The 14,034-nt window shown below is 44.1% G+C and overlaps 1 protein-coding gene across 1 annotated transcript in view; it reads left to right on the forward strand.

Annotated features, from left to right (window-relative positions):
• BCL2L13 (BCL2 like 13) overlaps window positions 1–14,034 on the forward strand; it is a 46,662-nt gene that overhangs the window by 28,493 nt on the left and 4,135 nt on the right. Inside the window, 1 exon segment of the mRNA XM_077340105.1 lies at window positions 1,096–1,239. Coding sequence (XP_077196220.1) covers window positions 1,096–1,239 — 144 coding nt within the window.

The raw sequence follows: 14,034 nt of genomic DNA on the forward strand, positions 1-14,034 counted from the left end.
CTGAGAGGTTACATTCTGATCACCTCCCCCCCAAATGTCCAGCTGCATCCCAGAGATCTGTAGACTAAATTCAGAGAACAGTCCAGGGGCAACATTCTGGCCTGTCCTCCTAAGCTAAGCTGCTTTGCTACAAGCCAAAGCCCTGAAGGGATGCTAGGAGATTTGGGGGGGGGGGATGGATGATAGCTAAGTCTGGTTCTTGTCCTCTGGGAAAAGAAGCAGCCTATCAGATGTGATTGACTAAACATTGCCAGCCACCAGCGCAACCCGGGTTTCCAGAACCACTCGCAGACTAAAAACAGGATTTTTCAAAAGAGGATACGTTCGGAGCTGGGCGTCGGCACTCAAAGCCAACCCTTGCGTGACAGCCTCTTAGTCAAAACAAAGATTGCTGGGAAACCTTAAAGGCTAGCTATTATTGTAGCATCGGAGATCGTAAGCCACAGCCCAGTTCAGAGTGTTGCTCTCAGGTGTTTATTACTAAATGAGGCCAGAAAGTCAATCAGCCTTGAGAGAACTATGTTGATATTACATTGCTATGCAGGCCACCTATGAAGGGAGACATGTCCAGACAGTAAACAGTCTGAGGATGGGTAGAAACCACTGCCAAAGAGTGATGGAATTGGCAAAGCGAGGTGAAGAACGCAGATCAGCAATTGCAGGTGTGCAACAGTTCCATGGGCTTTAATGGGTCACGCTTGGAGTTATAAGAGCTGCTTGTGACCCCACCAGGCCTGCAAGAACGGTCCAGAGTAAACTGGAGACAACAACTTTGCACAAGAAGATTTTTTACCTGTAGCTGGCTCTCACAGCCTTTCTTGTCAACTGGGGTATTCTTTCAGAGCACTGTCCTGTTGCTGTCAGGACATCCAATTGCCTCCCTCCATTACAGGCAAAGTGAGGACAAGTATGGCTAAGAGCATGCCAAAGGGGGAACGTTTTTCAAATGCAAACTATGTATCACCTGAGATCTGGGAGCATATTGAAGGGGAGAAGAGAGAAAAAATTCTGTGCTTTCAATATGTCATTACATTACTCGGACAACAGGTAAAATTTGAATTTTGTGGCTCTTGACTGTGGCTTCCTTTTTTAAAGGTTTTAGTGCCTTTGGTGATACTTCAGCAGTTCTTAATGGAGCTCACAAGGCGGGGCCAGGAGCCGCTCAGTGCACTGCTGCAGTTTGGCATGACCTACCTAGAAGACTACGTCGCAGACTACGTCATCCAACAAGGCGGATGGGTAAGAGAGCCAGTGCCAGGATGCAGCCTTCTCTTGAGATCAGAAAGTTGAGATGTGCAGTTCTCTCAGTGCAACAATAGGAATTAAGGTTTGCTGGAGTTGCCAAGAGCAGCAAGTCCCAACACTCCTGCCCGTGACATGGCACGCTGGGGACAGATGGGTGGGTGGATGGATTGATACATAATTTGGGTGCCAAAGCTCTCTTAAAATTCTTGCTAATCATCATTAGGAGCAAAGCTTATTCCCAAATAAATATTCTCTTCAATTCTGAATGAAAATCCAGCTATTCAAAGTCATGGATGGTAATTTCAGTCTGTGTATCGAAAACGATTATGCATTAATTTGCTGAGTGCTTGAAGGCAGGGGTAGTCAACCTGTGGTCCTCCAGATGTCCATGTGCTACAATTGTAGTCCATGGACATCTGGAGGACCACAGGTTGACTACCCTGCTTTAAGGGGTTGTGACTTTGTTTCCAATGAATGTCCACAGCAAAGAATAATTGGTCTAACAGTATTTCTAGGGATAATTAGCAGTAAGTGTCTCTGCCCCTTCTTTTACCGTCAGGCCGTCGGAACTCCCTTTTGTAAAGCTGCAACAAGAAATCTTCTGCGGGCACAGGGCTCCATTTGAAATGCTACATAAAAATGTTGTGAATTAAAAGCGGTGTGGGAGCTCGTCAGAAACAGGCAGCCTCCTTCCCCCACATTTCAGCAATGCACGTTGATAGCTGATCTTGAGCTGGCCAGGCACCCAGATTATTCTGCCCCGGGAGGCAGAACATTGCCAGATTTAAGCGGAATTAATCTGGGATTAGTGAAATGACTTCAAGTTGGTTTTATTGTGAAAGTAAAGCTGATCAGGAATATTCTGTTAGTAGAAATTCTAAACTTCAAAAACCTTGTACAGCTAGCATCTCATTTTATTGTCTTGCTTTAGGTCTGTTACTTCCGGAAAGGGTTCTAGAAGGATGCAGGCAGCTGTCTTAGCCATTCACTTCCTGTTGTTTCTGCTGTCCCCTCCTAAGGCCATTCCTCTTATTATGAGAATGAGCACAATCCTTGACGAGTGCAATGTTTGTTGTTCTGATTGAGTACGGAACATTTGGAATTTTGTGTGCGACCTTCACATGTGCACAACGAAGAGCGCCTGCTTACATCTGGTTACGCTTCAGGCCAGAAGATTTAATTTAAAAAATGTGTCTGGGGCTTGTTTTAAGATAGAGCGATCAGGAAGAAGATGACTCTTGGAGCGCTCCTTAGAGAGCCAGTTTGGTGTAGTGGTTAGGAGTGCTTGTTTCTAATCTGGCACGCTGGGTTCAATTCTGCGTTCCCCCACATGCAACCAGCTGGGTGACCTTGGGTTCACCATGGCACTGATAAAACTGTTCTGACTGAGCAGTAAGATCAGGGTTCTCTCAGCCTCACCCACCTCACAGGGTGTCTGTTGTGGGGAGAGGAAAGGGAAGACGACTGTAAGCCGCTTTGAGCCTCCTTCGGGTAGGGAAAAGTAGCATATAAGAACCAACTCTTCTTCTTTTGATGTGGAAGCTCACCGAAGACAGCGTTTGGTTCCTCAGTGGTCTAAAAAGTAAAGCCTTCTATAAAAGCACTTTTTGCAGCAGATAGCTGCTCCTAAAAGCACATGGTACCCTAGTTCCCTCTCCGCGTGTTGGCTGTTTGTAGCTGGCTAGGCTGCTCCATGAACCATGCACTTATCTATTCACCTCTAACCAGGCATAAAATTGGACTGACAGGAACTGCATAACGAACAGGGCAGTGCTATTTTTGAAACTGAGCAGGAAAGGTGAGGGAAAAGCTGAGGTGTTGATTTATTTTTATTTGTTTTTGAACAGCATACATTGGCCATGATTAACCGCAGTGGGAAGAAGGGTGGGTTTTTACAGGGTGGGTGTCTTCAATCTGTTTATCGTACACCTCCTTTAGATGGGTTGATTGTATGCCGAAGCATTTATAACCGCATTAGGGCTATCAAGAGAATAATGCTTGAAGTTTGAATATAAACGTTGTGCATTGCTAGAATGGTTTCTTAGAACATAGTTTTCCATTCACCAGTCTCTTTCCATTGCTTTTTAATACTGGTGTCAGGTGTTTACTGTAACTTACTAGTGCTCCTTGAAGCGCAGAAAGTAAACGTTCCTTGATGATCTCCAGTAATGGCAGTCTGTTAGAATTAGTCTTTTTGCAAGCCGTGTGAGACCAAGAAAGGGTGCTGTCTGACCTTGATGTTGCATGCCATGCAACACCCGGCCAAGAAGGAGAAACCGGTATGGGAGGTTTTAGCAAAGGTTCATGGTTAATGCCTATGCAGGAGTGTTTATACTGCCCAGCTCTTAAGGGAAGAAGTTGATTTAGAGCCTCCCTTTATACCTCCTTGGTGAAAGTGGCAGGCTATAGCAAGAAAACAGGGGGTGGGGCTGTGCACTGAAGACTTCTGATCATTGTTACCAAGCCTCTTTGCGCAGGACGGTCGCATGCCAGGGAGCCTGAAGCATCTTGGGGGTTCTGTAAGTCCTAGCCTGGGTATGCTGCTTTATGGCCTGAGGTTGAAAGCATTCCATGTTGCTGTGATACAGAATGCTTAAAGAGAAGTTAAGGGGTCTTAATTTTAGACAGTAATCAAGGGATCTCAAGGATGGTGAAACTGGAAACCTTTTGCTAATGGTTGCCGGGTCGATAGCTGATCAAACCAGATGTCAGCTACTTATTTTCTGGCCCTTTGCAAGCTGTTCTTTTTGCTTTCCCAGCGGGAGGTTGCGATAAACAAATACAGGAAATCATTTGTTGCGTTCGGGAAGATTGGAATTGCTATTGTAACTTTGAAACCCGCCTGAATAATCCATGTATAAAAATAGTCAGCCCCGTCGAGCTTGTGACCAAATTTGGAGGAAACTCTAAAGCGGTAGGGAGAGATGGGAATATGCCCCTCTTTTCTTGCCTTGCACACTGTGCTTCTATTAAATCCACTTTCCTTTAATGCTCTAGCAATTTTTAGGACATAGCTGTCTCTCCCAACGCTGCTTACGGAAACCAGGGCAGTCTCGGGAAGGTTGCATTTTTTTAAGACCAAAATTTGGCCCAATGGAAGGCAACGTCCATTCTAATTTGGCAGGCAGCTTAGCTCCTCTGTATGCCCTGAAGCTGTATTAGGGCATAAACCACTGACGCGCAGTGTGCGCTCTCTCTCTCTCCCCCCTCCCTCGTTTGTTTTGCCTCCCTCTTATTTGCTGTCTCTGCTGCATTAGAAGCTTCTGCTGGAAAAAGTGCAGAGTAAGAACAACCACTTTGGGTAAGACTTTTTTCAATTAGGGCAGTATTTCCAGTATTTCATGCGCTCTATCAGGAAGTTGTGGGCAATCTAAAAGATGTTTCAAGACCATTGCATGGAAGTTAGTATTCTGTGACATCCTCAGTCCACTTTGCTATGTTTTACTGGCTCTCAAGGTTAAGATAATATTAAATGACTGGAATTCAACATCTGCTTGACCAGTGAATGTGTAGCTTGATTTTAAGTGCTTGCCTTTGCATTGTTTCTGGGTTCGTGGTATGATTTGGAAGAGAAGTGATATTTCCCCGGCTGTCTGGCTCAGTGGTTGATTTTTAATCTCTATATTTCTGTATAAGGTAACAAAAACAAATATGTGTCTAGAACTGAACTTCTAGAGATAGGGTTGTTCTTTTTTCAAATTCTGACAGTGTAGTGTGTGACGAAACTTCATTCTCGTATCAACTATGATGCCTTCATGCCTTTTTAAAAACAAATATGTCACTGTGGTTTATATCTCTTGTTGCTTCTTTGGCTATAATGGTCAGAATTTTCTTGGGAGACCAAAAATTGCCTGGTTCAGTATAGTGACTTTGGGTGATAGTGCAGAAATCCTCAGACGTCATTTTGTCTCAGAACAGAAACCTCCGTCATTGAGGACATTTTGAAGCCTGATGAAGAACATGTGTATTTAATAGGAACTTGAATGGTTGCCGAACGGAGAACAAGTGCCATTTACTTTAGTTAAAGTTGTTGAAAGGGGGGGCGTTGAAGATCCTAGGACTTTTTGTTTCCTTTTGTGTTGGCTTTGTAGGCATGATCGAATTTCATAGACAAAACGGCTCTATTAGGTTCCTATCTCCTTGAATGTGCTTCTTGCTTTGCATTGTTCTTTGCGCCTTTCTTGAAAATTATGTCGGCTGGTGTAAATGTTTTAAAAACGTATTTGACCAAAAGGCTATTTAGTACATTAAGACTTCTTGCACAGTTGGCTATGGTCCTGGAGTGATGCGCAGCATGTCCAGAACTTCTTATATGCTTCTAAATAGAGAAACTGGCAAGTGTTCGGTTCTCAAGAGTCCTGGCTGGAATGACTAATGGATTTTTGTTCTACCTAATGTTTAACTTTTTCATTCTCGGTCTTGAACTGTTGGAACTTTTCTGATGTTATAGTTTGAAAGTTAACTTTTTGTTTCTTATATCGCTGAGTAACATTATATATAGAAATATAAAATAGAGTTTATACCTAACGTGCTTAGTGGCTGAGACTCAGGAAACGTAAGAAAAGCATAAAAATCCTATTAAGATAGGGATAACAGCTGTCCAGATGCTCACTTCTTTCCATAGCCCTCCTAAGCTGTTCCTTCATTCCATGTCAAAGGATGTTCTACTCACATTCAAACCTTTTGACTTTTATGCTGTACTACCCACTGACATTTTTCTCTGTTTGGAACCTCTTCTGGTATCCCAAGGCAAGAGTCAGGGTGGTGTAGTGGTTAAGAACGGCAACCTCTAATCTGAAGAATTCAATTCCCCACTCCTCCACATGGAGCCAGTTGGGTGACCTTGGGCGACTCAGGTCTCTTAGAGCTTTCTCAGCCCCACCTCCCTCACAGGGTGTCTGTTGTGAGGATTGTAAGCTGCTTTGAGATTCCTTCAGGGAGAGAAAAGCGGTATATAAGAACCAACTCCTTCCTCTTCCTCTTCTTCTTTTAGTGGTGGTGATGGAAAGTTCTGTCAAGTCACAGCTGACTAATGGTGTCCTTGTAGGGATTTCAAAGCAAGAGATGTTCACAGGTGGTTTGCCATTGCCTGTCTTTGCCGAGCAGCCCTGGACTTCCTTGGTGGTCTCCCATCCAAACTGACCCTGCTTAGCTTCCATATCTGATTAAATCAGGCTAGGCTGGATCATTCAGGTCAGGACCTCAAGTCTCCTGTGTGGTGCATTCTCCTCACTCTTATGGTAGTTGCTCTGCATTCCTGCCTGGGGGACCAATGTCTTTCTCCCACCCATATTCCATTATTCCCACCGAGGGTCTTTTCCCTTCTGCCTTACTGTTCATTGCCGTGGGAGAGCTGCTTGCTTAAATGTAGAGCACCAGCTTTGTACACAGAAGATCCAAGGTTCATTTCTTGTTGTCTCCAGTGAAGCAATCAGGCAGCATATGTTGGAATTACCTTTACCTGAGCCTGGGAAGAGTCACAACCAGAGTAAATAAAACTGAACTAGATAGATTCAAATGGATAGCTGTGTTGGTTTGAGATAGCACAACAAAATTGGAGTCCAGTAGACCAACAAAGATTTATTCAAGGCAAGAGCTTTCGTGCGCAGGGATCTTGAATGAATCGAAGGCCGTCGATTGGAAACTGTTAACCCGTACTCTGAGAGGATTGCGTTGGAAGTTTTTAACATGGGCCTCTGTCCGATTAGCTCAGAGCTAGATGTATTTCGGTTCATTCTATAGAAGAAGAAGAACAAGAGTTGGTTCCTATATGCCACTTTTGTCTACCCGAAGGAGTCTCAAAGCAACTTCCCTCTCCCCACCACCTCTCCCCACAACAGGCACCCTGTGAGGGAGGTGAGGCTGAGAGAGCCCTGATATTACTGAAGAAGAAGAAGAGTTGATTCTTATATGCCGCTTTTCTCTACCCAAAGGAGTCTCAAAGCGGCTTCGATTCGCCTTCCCTTTCCTCTCCCCACAACAGACACCTTGTGAGGTGGGTGAGGCTGAGAGAGGCCTGATATTGCTGCTCGGTCAGAATAGCTTTATCAGTGCTGTGGCCAGCCCAAGGTCACCCAGCTGACTGCATGTGGGGGAGCACAGAATCAAACCCGGTTTGCCAGATTAGAAGTCCACATTCCTCCTAACCACTACACCTTCACTTGCACCTACAGTGGCATCAAATTAAGCCATTTTGTGGATCAGAGGGTACCAGAGAAAGGATTTCATAGCTTGTTGGGTAATTTGATCTGAAACAAAGGTAGCTAAGATTTATATCAGATGCTCAAAAGAAATCTATGCATGTGATATTACTGATAAGAAATATGCAGAGATTTGCGTTCCTACACTAATATGTTGGAATGATTTTCATCTTGAAACATACTCACATCAGGGAGGTGCCAAATTCTTTGACAGAAGTGCACAGAGAATCACATTTGTAGGATTTGAAAAAGCCACAAAGAACCCAGAGGGATGGGAAGGGCATTTCGACAAAATACACAAAAGGCAAGGCAATAGATTTGGCTTGATTAGAGTTAATCTTTTACCTTTTCTGCACTCGGGTAAGCTGGTCTAGTTGATAGGTGTAAGTATAGTATAATAAATGTCTTGCTGAGATGTGTTTCTACAGGGTGGCAAATGGATAACTTCTAGGATTCAAGTGGTACTTTGTTGCTACTCATAAGTAAATTGTGCTTGACAAATGGTGCGACAAGAGATTTGAATCTTCCGGCAATATACTGCCAGGCCACTCCTTAAGTAAATGTACCAGTAGAGGAGCAATATAACGCTTTCATCCCTTTTGCGAAGCATTTATGGAAACATCTAAGGCAGGGGTAGTCAACCTGTGGTCCTCCAGATGTCCATGGACTACAATTCCCATGAGCCCCTGCCAGCATTTGCTGGCAGGGGTTCATGGGAATTGTAGTCCATGGACATCTGGAGGACTACAGGTTGACTACCCCTGATCTAAGGTACTTTAAGCAGAAAGCCTGAAATTTTTCGGCATCTGGTGTCCTCAAGAGCAGAAACATAAGTTGGTGTTTCCCTTTGGAATTTTCTGTGGAACAAACCTTCTCGGAGCAATAGCCTGATTTATCAGATGCCAAATCAAATAAAATAAAATACAAATGAAGGGCTAATAAGACAAGAATCACTGGAAAAGACAGTAAGGAAAAATTGAAAGCAGCAGGAAAGCGAAGACACAGTATGAGATGGGTTGACTCAGTCAAGGGAGCCCTGACCCTCGGTTTTCAAGGCCTGAAGAAACCGTTTAAGATAGGACATTTTGCAGGATTTTAAGTCATAGGTCGGAAGCAAATTGATGGCACTTAAGAATGCATTATAAAAGAGTAGATAAGAAAAAGAGAGCATACATGTGCCATGTACATGACCCCCCCTTTTTTTTAGAAGAATTTGAGGAACTTGAGATATATACAGTCCTTTTTATTAAGCCTAGACTTTTTTCTTCTTTTAAGAACATAAATACATCATTTACAACTTAACATATAAAATCATATTATTTTCATTGGACAGAGTCCTCCAAGTGAGGGGAATTGTGTATGCTGCTGTCAGTTGCCGTCCCCCCAACCTTCATTTCGGTTTTATGTGGCTTCCTGTTTTCACCATATTCTGATCTTGAAGCAAGTATGCTCCATGCAAACCAGGCTGGAGCGGCACAGAAGACAGTGGATAGGGAACAACTCATGGGAGAATAATATGTACTCTTTTCAGTCCATGAGACAGCTTGATCAGCACAGAGAAAGGGTGGGAGGGGATTTACTGAGCAATTACTTTCAGTGTGGCTGCGGTCCAGCCCTGATACAGCTTTCTACATGTGCCACATTCCATTAGCGCAGATGGATGGATGTGAAAAGCCGCTATCGGCAGACGCTCCGAGAGCTTTGCATGAATGTCGCATGAATGCGTGTGACCGGATTGCAAGCGAGGCTGTGCACTCTGTGGCCTTTGAACAGTTCCAGAGAGGCAGCAGCATGGGTCTGTGGCAGTCAAAATAAGTCGTCTGGCACGTAGTCAGAAGACTAGCCAACGGGGTTGGATCATGGCTTTGTGTATGCTCTGCAGCGTAATGTCACACCCTTTGTCCTGGGAAACTGGGCTTCTCTGGTCAGTATTTGTAATAGCTATCTCCTTTCTTCCTGCTGTTCATAGTACATTCTGCCGGTTTCATAAAGTAGACCCTGGCTCACAGAAGCTAATGCCACAATAATTTGGCCAGTCTTAAGTTACCCCACAACACTGTTGTTTGAACATTTCTTATATGTATGTTGCTGTCGAGTCATGGCCAACTTATGTGACCTTGTAGGGTTTGAAGGCAAGAGACGTTCAAAGATGGCTTACCATTGCCTTCTTCTGCATAGCAACCTTAGAATTTCTGGGTGGCCTCCTGTACAAACACTAGCCAGGGTTGACCTTGCTCAGCTTCTGAGTTCTGATGAGATTATGCTAGCCCAAGCTATATAGGTGGAGGGTAAGAGTGTGGTGTAGTGGTTAAGAGCAGTGGCCTCTAATCTGAAGAACCCACATGCAGTGGGCTGGGTGACCTTGGGCTAGTCACAGTTCTTAGAACTCTCTCGGCCTCACCAACCTCTTAGGATGTTTGTTGTGAAGAGAGTAAGGGTAGGTGCTTTGAGACTCCTTTGGGTCCTGTGAGGTCATATCATTCGCCACAATCCAGATTTTAAATTTCCTGCATCATATAACTCTCATACACCTTTTTTCTCCCACCTTATAGCACTTGTAGGCTTCTGCATGCATAGGTTATGTATGTCATAATAACTCTTTGATCCTAAATATTTTTAGAACAAGAGTTGGTTCTTATATGTCACTTTTCTCTACCAGAAGGTGTCTCAAAGAGGCTTACAGTTGCCTTCCCTTTCCTCTCCTCACAGCAGACACCCTGTGAGGGAGGTGAGGCTGAGAGCGCCCTGGTATAACTATAACTGTGCTGCTATAACTAGATAGCAATCAGTTACATTCCACTCAGCTTAAAAGCCCTCTGCATAATCCTTTGAGGATGATGCCAGCCAACAGTAGATACATCTTTCTTTCTGTTCCCAGCTGGTCTTTGCCCTTCAGTATCTTTACAAGTGACAGTCAATCAGTTTCTTGTAGCCTTTGTGGTGCATAACATAGGGAAGGAGAATCCTTGTATCCACCCAATATAGCCACTCTAGGACTTCCATTTTCCCCTGGACTCTATGACATATGATAGTCTATCCCTGGAAGGTGCCATTTACTCTTGGCAGTTCTCCGCAGTCTGTAGATCCCAGACCGACCTTAAGGTTGGTAGCTCTAACATAATTTCAACTGATGATTTAACAAATGTAGAGCATTTCACTTACAGGTCCCTACTGCATGTATCCTCATCCTCACTCTTTATAATCTTGTTTAATTTATTTAACTCTTTTATCCTACCTTTCCACCCCTATATATTGGGGGAGGGAAGCAGGGCATGTTTTGTTTTTTGTTTTTTGAGGAGTGACTGGATGTTCTGGCTTGAATTCAGATGAAGCCATTTAATAGTGGCCTGACTTATGTCCCTGACTTCATTTGCTTTACTGTTGTCGCTATTCATGGCTGCTTTCCAAACCTCACCAAGCAAGCCATAGAAAACAAGGCCAAATCTTGCACGTATGTGAGGGAAAATAGCTTTCCCCCTGGGGCGTGTGTTCTGAAAATTAGAAATTATTTTGACAGTTGCCTACAGTCAACAAGCAGGAAAAGAGCACATCTTCTCAAATGTTTCACTTCTGGGAATTTCCATAGAAGCAGACCTTTATTTATTCCCTGCATTTTTAAACGTGTCTTTCTCTCAAAAACTGACCAAAATAATATCATCAGATGCCTGCCTCCTGCCTCAGAACCTGTCCGTCAATAATAAAAATCCCTCCAATCTCTAACCAACCCTCAAAAAGATTCAAATAATCAGGAGGATGTTTTTTTTAAATGTTTCAATGTTTTAATATTTATATGATTCTTTTAAAGTTTGCTGTCAGCTGCCCTGAGCCTACCAGGGAAGGGCAGGGTACAAATAGAAATTTATTATTAAGGTCACCCAGTAAGTATCCATGGCAGAGTAGGGATTTGAACCTTGCTTGTGGCGCAGAGTGGTAAGCAGCAGAAATGCTGTCTAAAGCTGTCTGTCCATGAGGTTGGGAGTTCGATCCCAGCAGCCGGCTCAAGGTTGACTCAGCCTTCCATCCTTCAGAGGTCAGTAAAATGAGTACCCAGCTTGCTGGGGGGTAAACGGTAATGACTGGGGAAGGGAATGGCAAACCTCCCTGTATTGAGTCTGCCGCTAGAGGGCTTCACCCCAAGGGTCGGACATGACTCTGTGCTTGCACAGGGGATACCTTTACCTTTTTTACCTTTACCTTCACAGATCCTAGTCTTGATACTGTAGCAGCTGATATACCACACTGGCTCACACTAATAACTCTCTAACATCACTTGAGTTTTCTAGGACTTTCAGGAGTGATGGGACTGAGAAAAGAAACTGCATAGGAATATTGCTCTGCTTTAGATTTTGTGGAAACTAAGTCTGTTTTGTTACCTTCCAGCTTTGCTGTCTAGCTCAGCCATTCTCAACAGGGGCCATATGCCCCCCCCCCGAGGGACTGTGGCTTATTTGAGGGGGGGGCTTAGACTGAAAAAATGTGAGAAGGGGGAGCCCAAAGGGTTTGTAGGGGGCCCTGGTAATTGAAATACCCTTTTGTCATGTATGACATCATTAACTGATAGAAAGCTCAACCATTGTCAAGGGAAAGAAAAAGAAATGTAATCCGTTCCCTCGTGTGTGCTTGAATTAATGCATTCAAGGGGAAAAAATGAATCATAGAATCATAGAGTTGGAAGGGGCCATACAGGCCATCTAGTCCAACCCCCTGCTCAACGCAGGATTAGCCCTAAGCATCCTAAGGCATCCAAGAAAAGTGTGTATCCAACCTTTGCTTGAAGACTTCCAGTGAGGGGGAGCTCACCACCTCCCTAGGCAGCCTATTCCACTGCTGAACTACTCTGACTGTGAAAAACTTTTTCCTGATATCTAGCCTATATCGTTGTACTTGAAGTTTAAACCCATTACTGCGTGTCCTCTCCTCTGCAGCCAGCAGAAACAGCATCCTGCCCTCCTCCAAGTGACAACCTTTCAGATACTTAAAGAGGGCTATCATGTCCCCTCTCAACCTCCTTTTCTCCAGGCTGAACATTCCCAAGTCCCTCAACCTATCTTCATAGAGCTTGGTCCCTTGGCCCCAGATCATCTTCGTTGCTCTCCTCTGTACCCTTTCAATTTTATCTACGTCCTTCTTGAAGTGAGGCCTCCAGAACTGCACACAGTACTCCAGGTGTGGTCTGACCAGTGCCGTATACAATGGGACTATGACATCTTGTGATTTTGATGTGATGCCCCTGTTGATACAGCCCAAAATGGCATTTGCCTTTTTTACCGCTGCATCACACTGCCTGCTCATGTTTAGTTTACAATCCACAAGTACCCCAAGGTCTCGTTCACACACAGTGCTACCTAGAAGCGTATCCCCCATCCAGTAGGCATGCTTTTCATTTTTCTGACCCAGATGCAGAACTTTACACTTATCTTTATTAAATTGCATCTTGTTCTCATTTGCCCATTTTTCCATTGTGTTCAGATCTCGTTGAACTCTGTCTCTATCTTCCAGAGTATTTGCCAGTCCTCCCAATTTGGTGTCATCTGCAAACTTGATGAATAGTCCCTCCACCCCCTCATCTAGATCATTAATAAATATGTTAAAAAGTACCGGGCCGAGCACCGAGCCCTGAGGTACCCCGCTACTCACCTCTCTCCAGTCTGATGAAACAATGCCCATGCTTCTCTTGGTGGAATGTTCTAGAAATCTGTCTTGCGTATATATAAGACAAGGTATGTTGAGTATAGTTATTTCACTCCTAGCTTAGGCCTTTTTTTAGCCTAGCTCATTGTGCAAGCGGCCAGCCTACTGGAGACAGTCCCAGAACCAGAGAAGAGCTCCTAAAAGGCCTGTGGCCAGAAAAACGTTAACAGTGGCTGACCTAGTCTATCTAGAAAATATAAAACTCTGTGTTTCGTCTGCTGCAGACAACCTGAAATTATGCATGGTGGTGGAAAGGGCCATTATGGCAACCCCTGGTAGTGTTTCCAAGGCAAGAGACTTTCAGAGGTAGTTTGCATTGCCTGCTTCTACATTGCTACCTTGGTATGCCTTGGAGGTTTCCCATCCTAATACTTAGACAGGGCTGACCCTGTTTAGCTTCTGAGATCTGAGGAGCTGGGGCTAGCTTGACTATGGGCTTATACTCTACTAGAGACATGAAACATGATGTAGGGGAGGAGGGGAGGGTCTAGGAACTAATACACAGTCATGAAGCAGGCCTCTGGGAGAAGCTGCCATTAAAACTGAAAGCAGAATTCTGTTGAAATCAAAAACTTGAGTACAAGGTTTTGAGTACATTTTGTTTGCATTTCAGTCTCCATGGCATAGTTACGTTTAACTCCTAGGTTACTAAAAACATTCTAAATCTTCCATCTGGCCCCGTTTGTCGTCTTTTAATGTCTGCAGGCACATCTGCAGATCGATTAACAGATTTGTCCCAATTTTAACTCTTGTTTCACTCCTTTATGAAATTCCCTGCTTTTATCCGTTTGACTTCCAGACACCCCACTAATGCCGCTGAGGCATGTAATCTTTTGTCTCTGCCTTCTCAGCTATTTGGACTCTGCATTTCTGCTCTAATATTGTCATGTGTACATTC

This window comes from Paroedura picta, chromosome 5, assembly GCF_049243985.1.
Source record: "Paroedura picta isolate Pp20150507F chromosome 5, Ppicta_v3.0, whole genome shotgun sequence".
NCBI lineage: Eukaryota > Metazoa > Chordata > Lepidosauria > Squamata > Gekkonidae > Paroedura > Paroedura picta.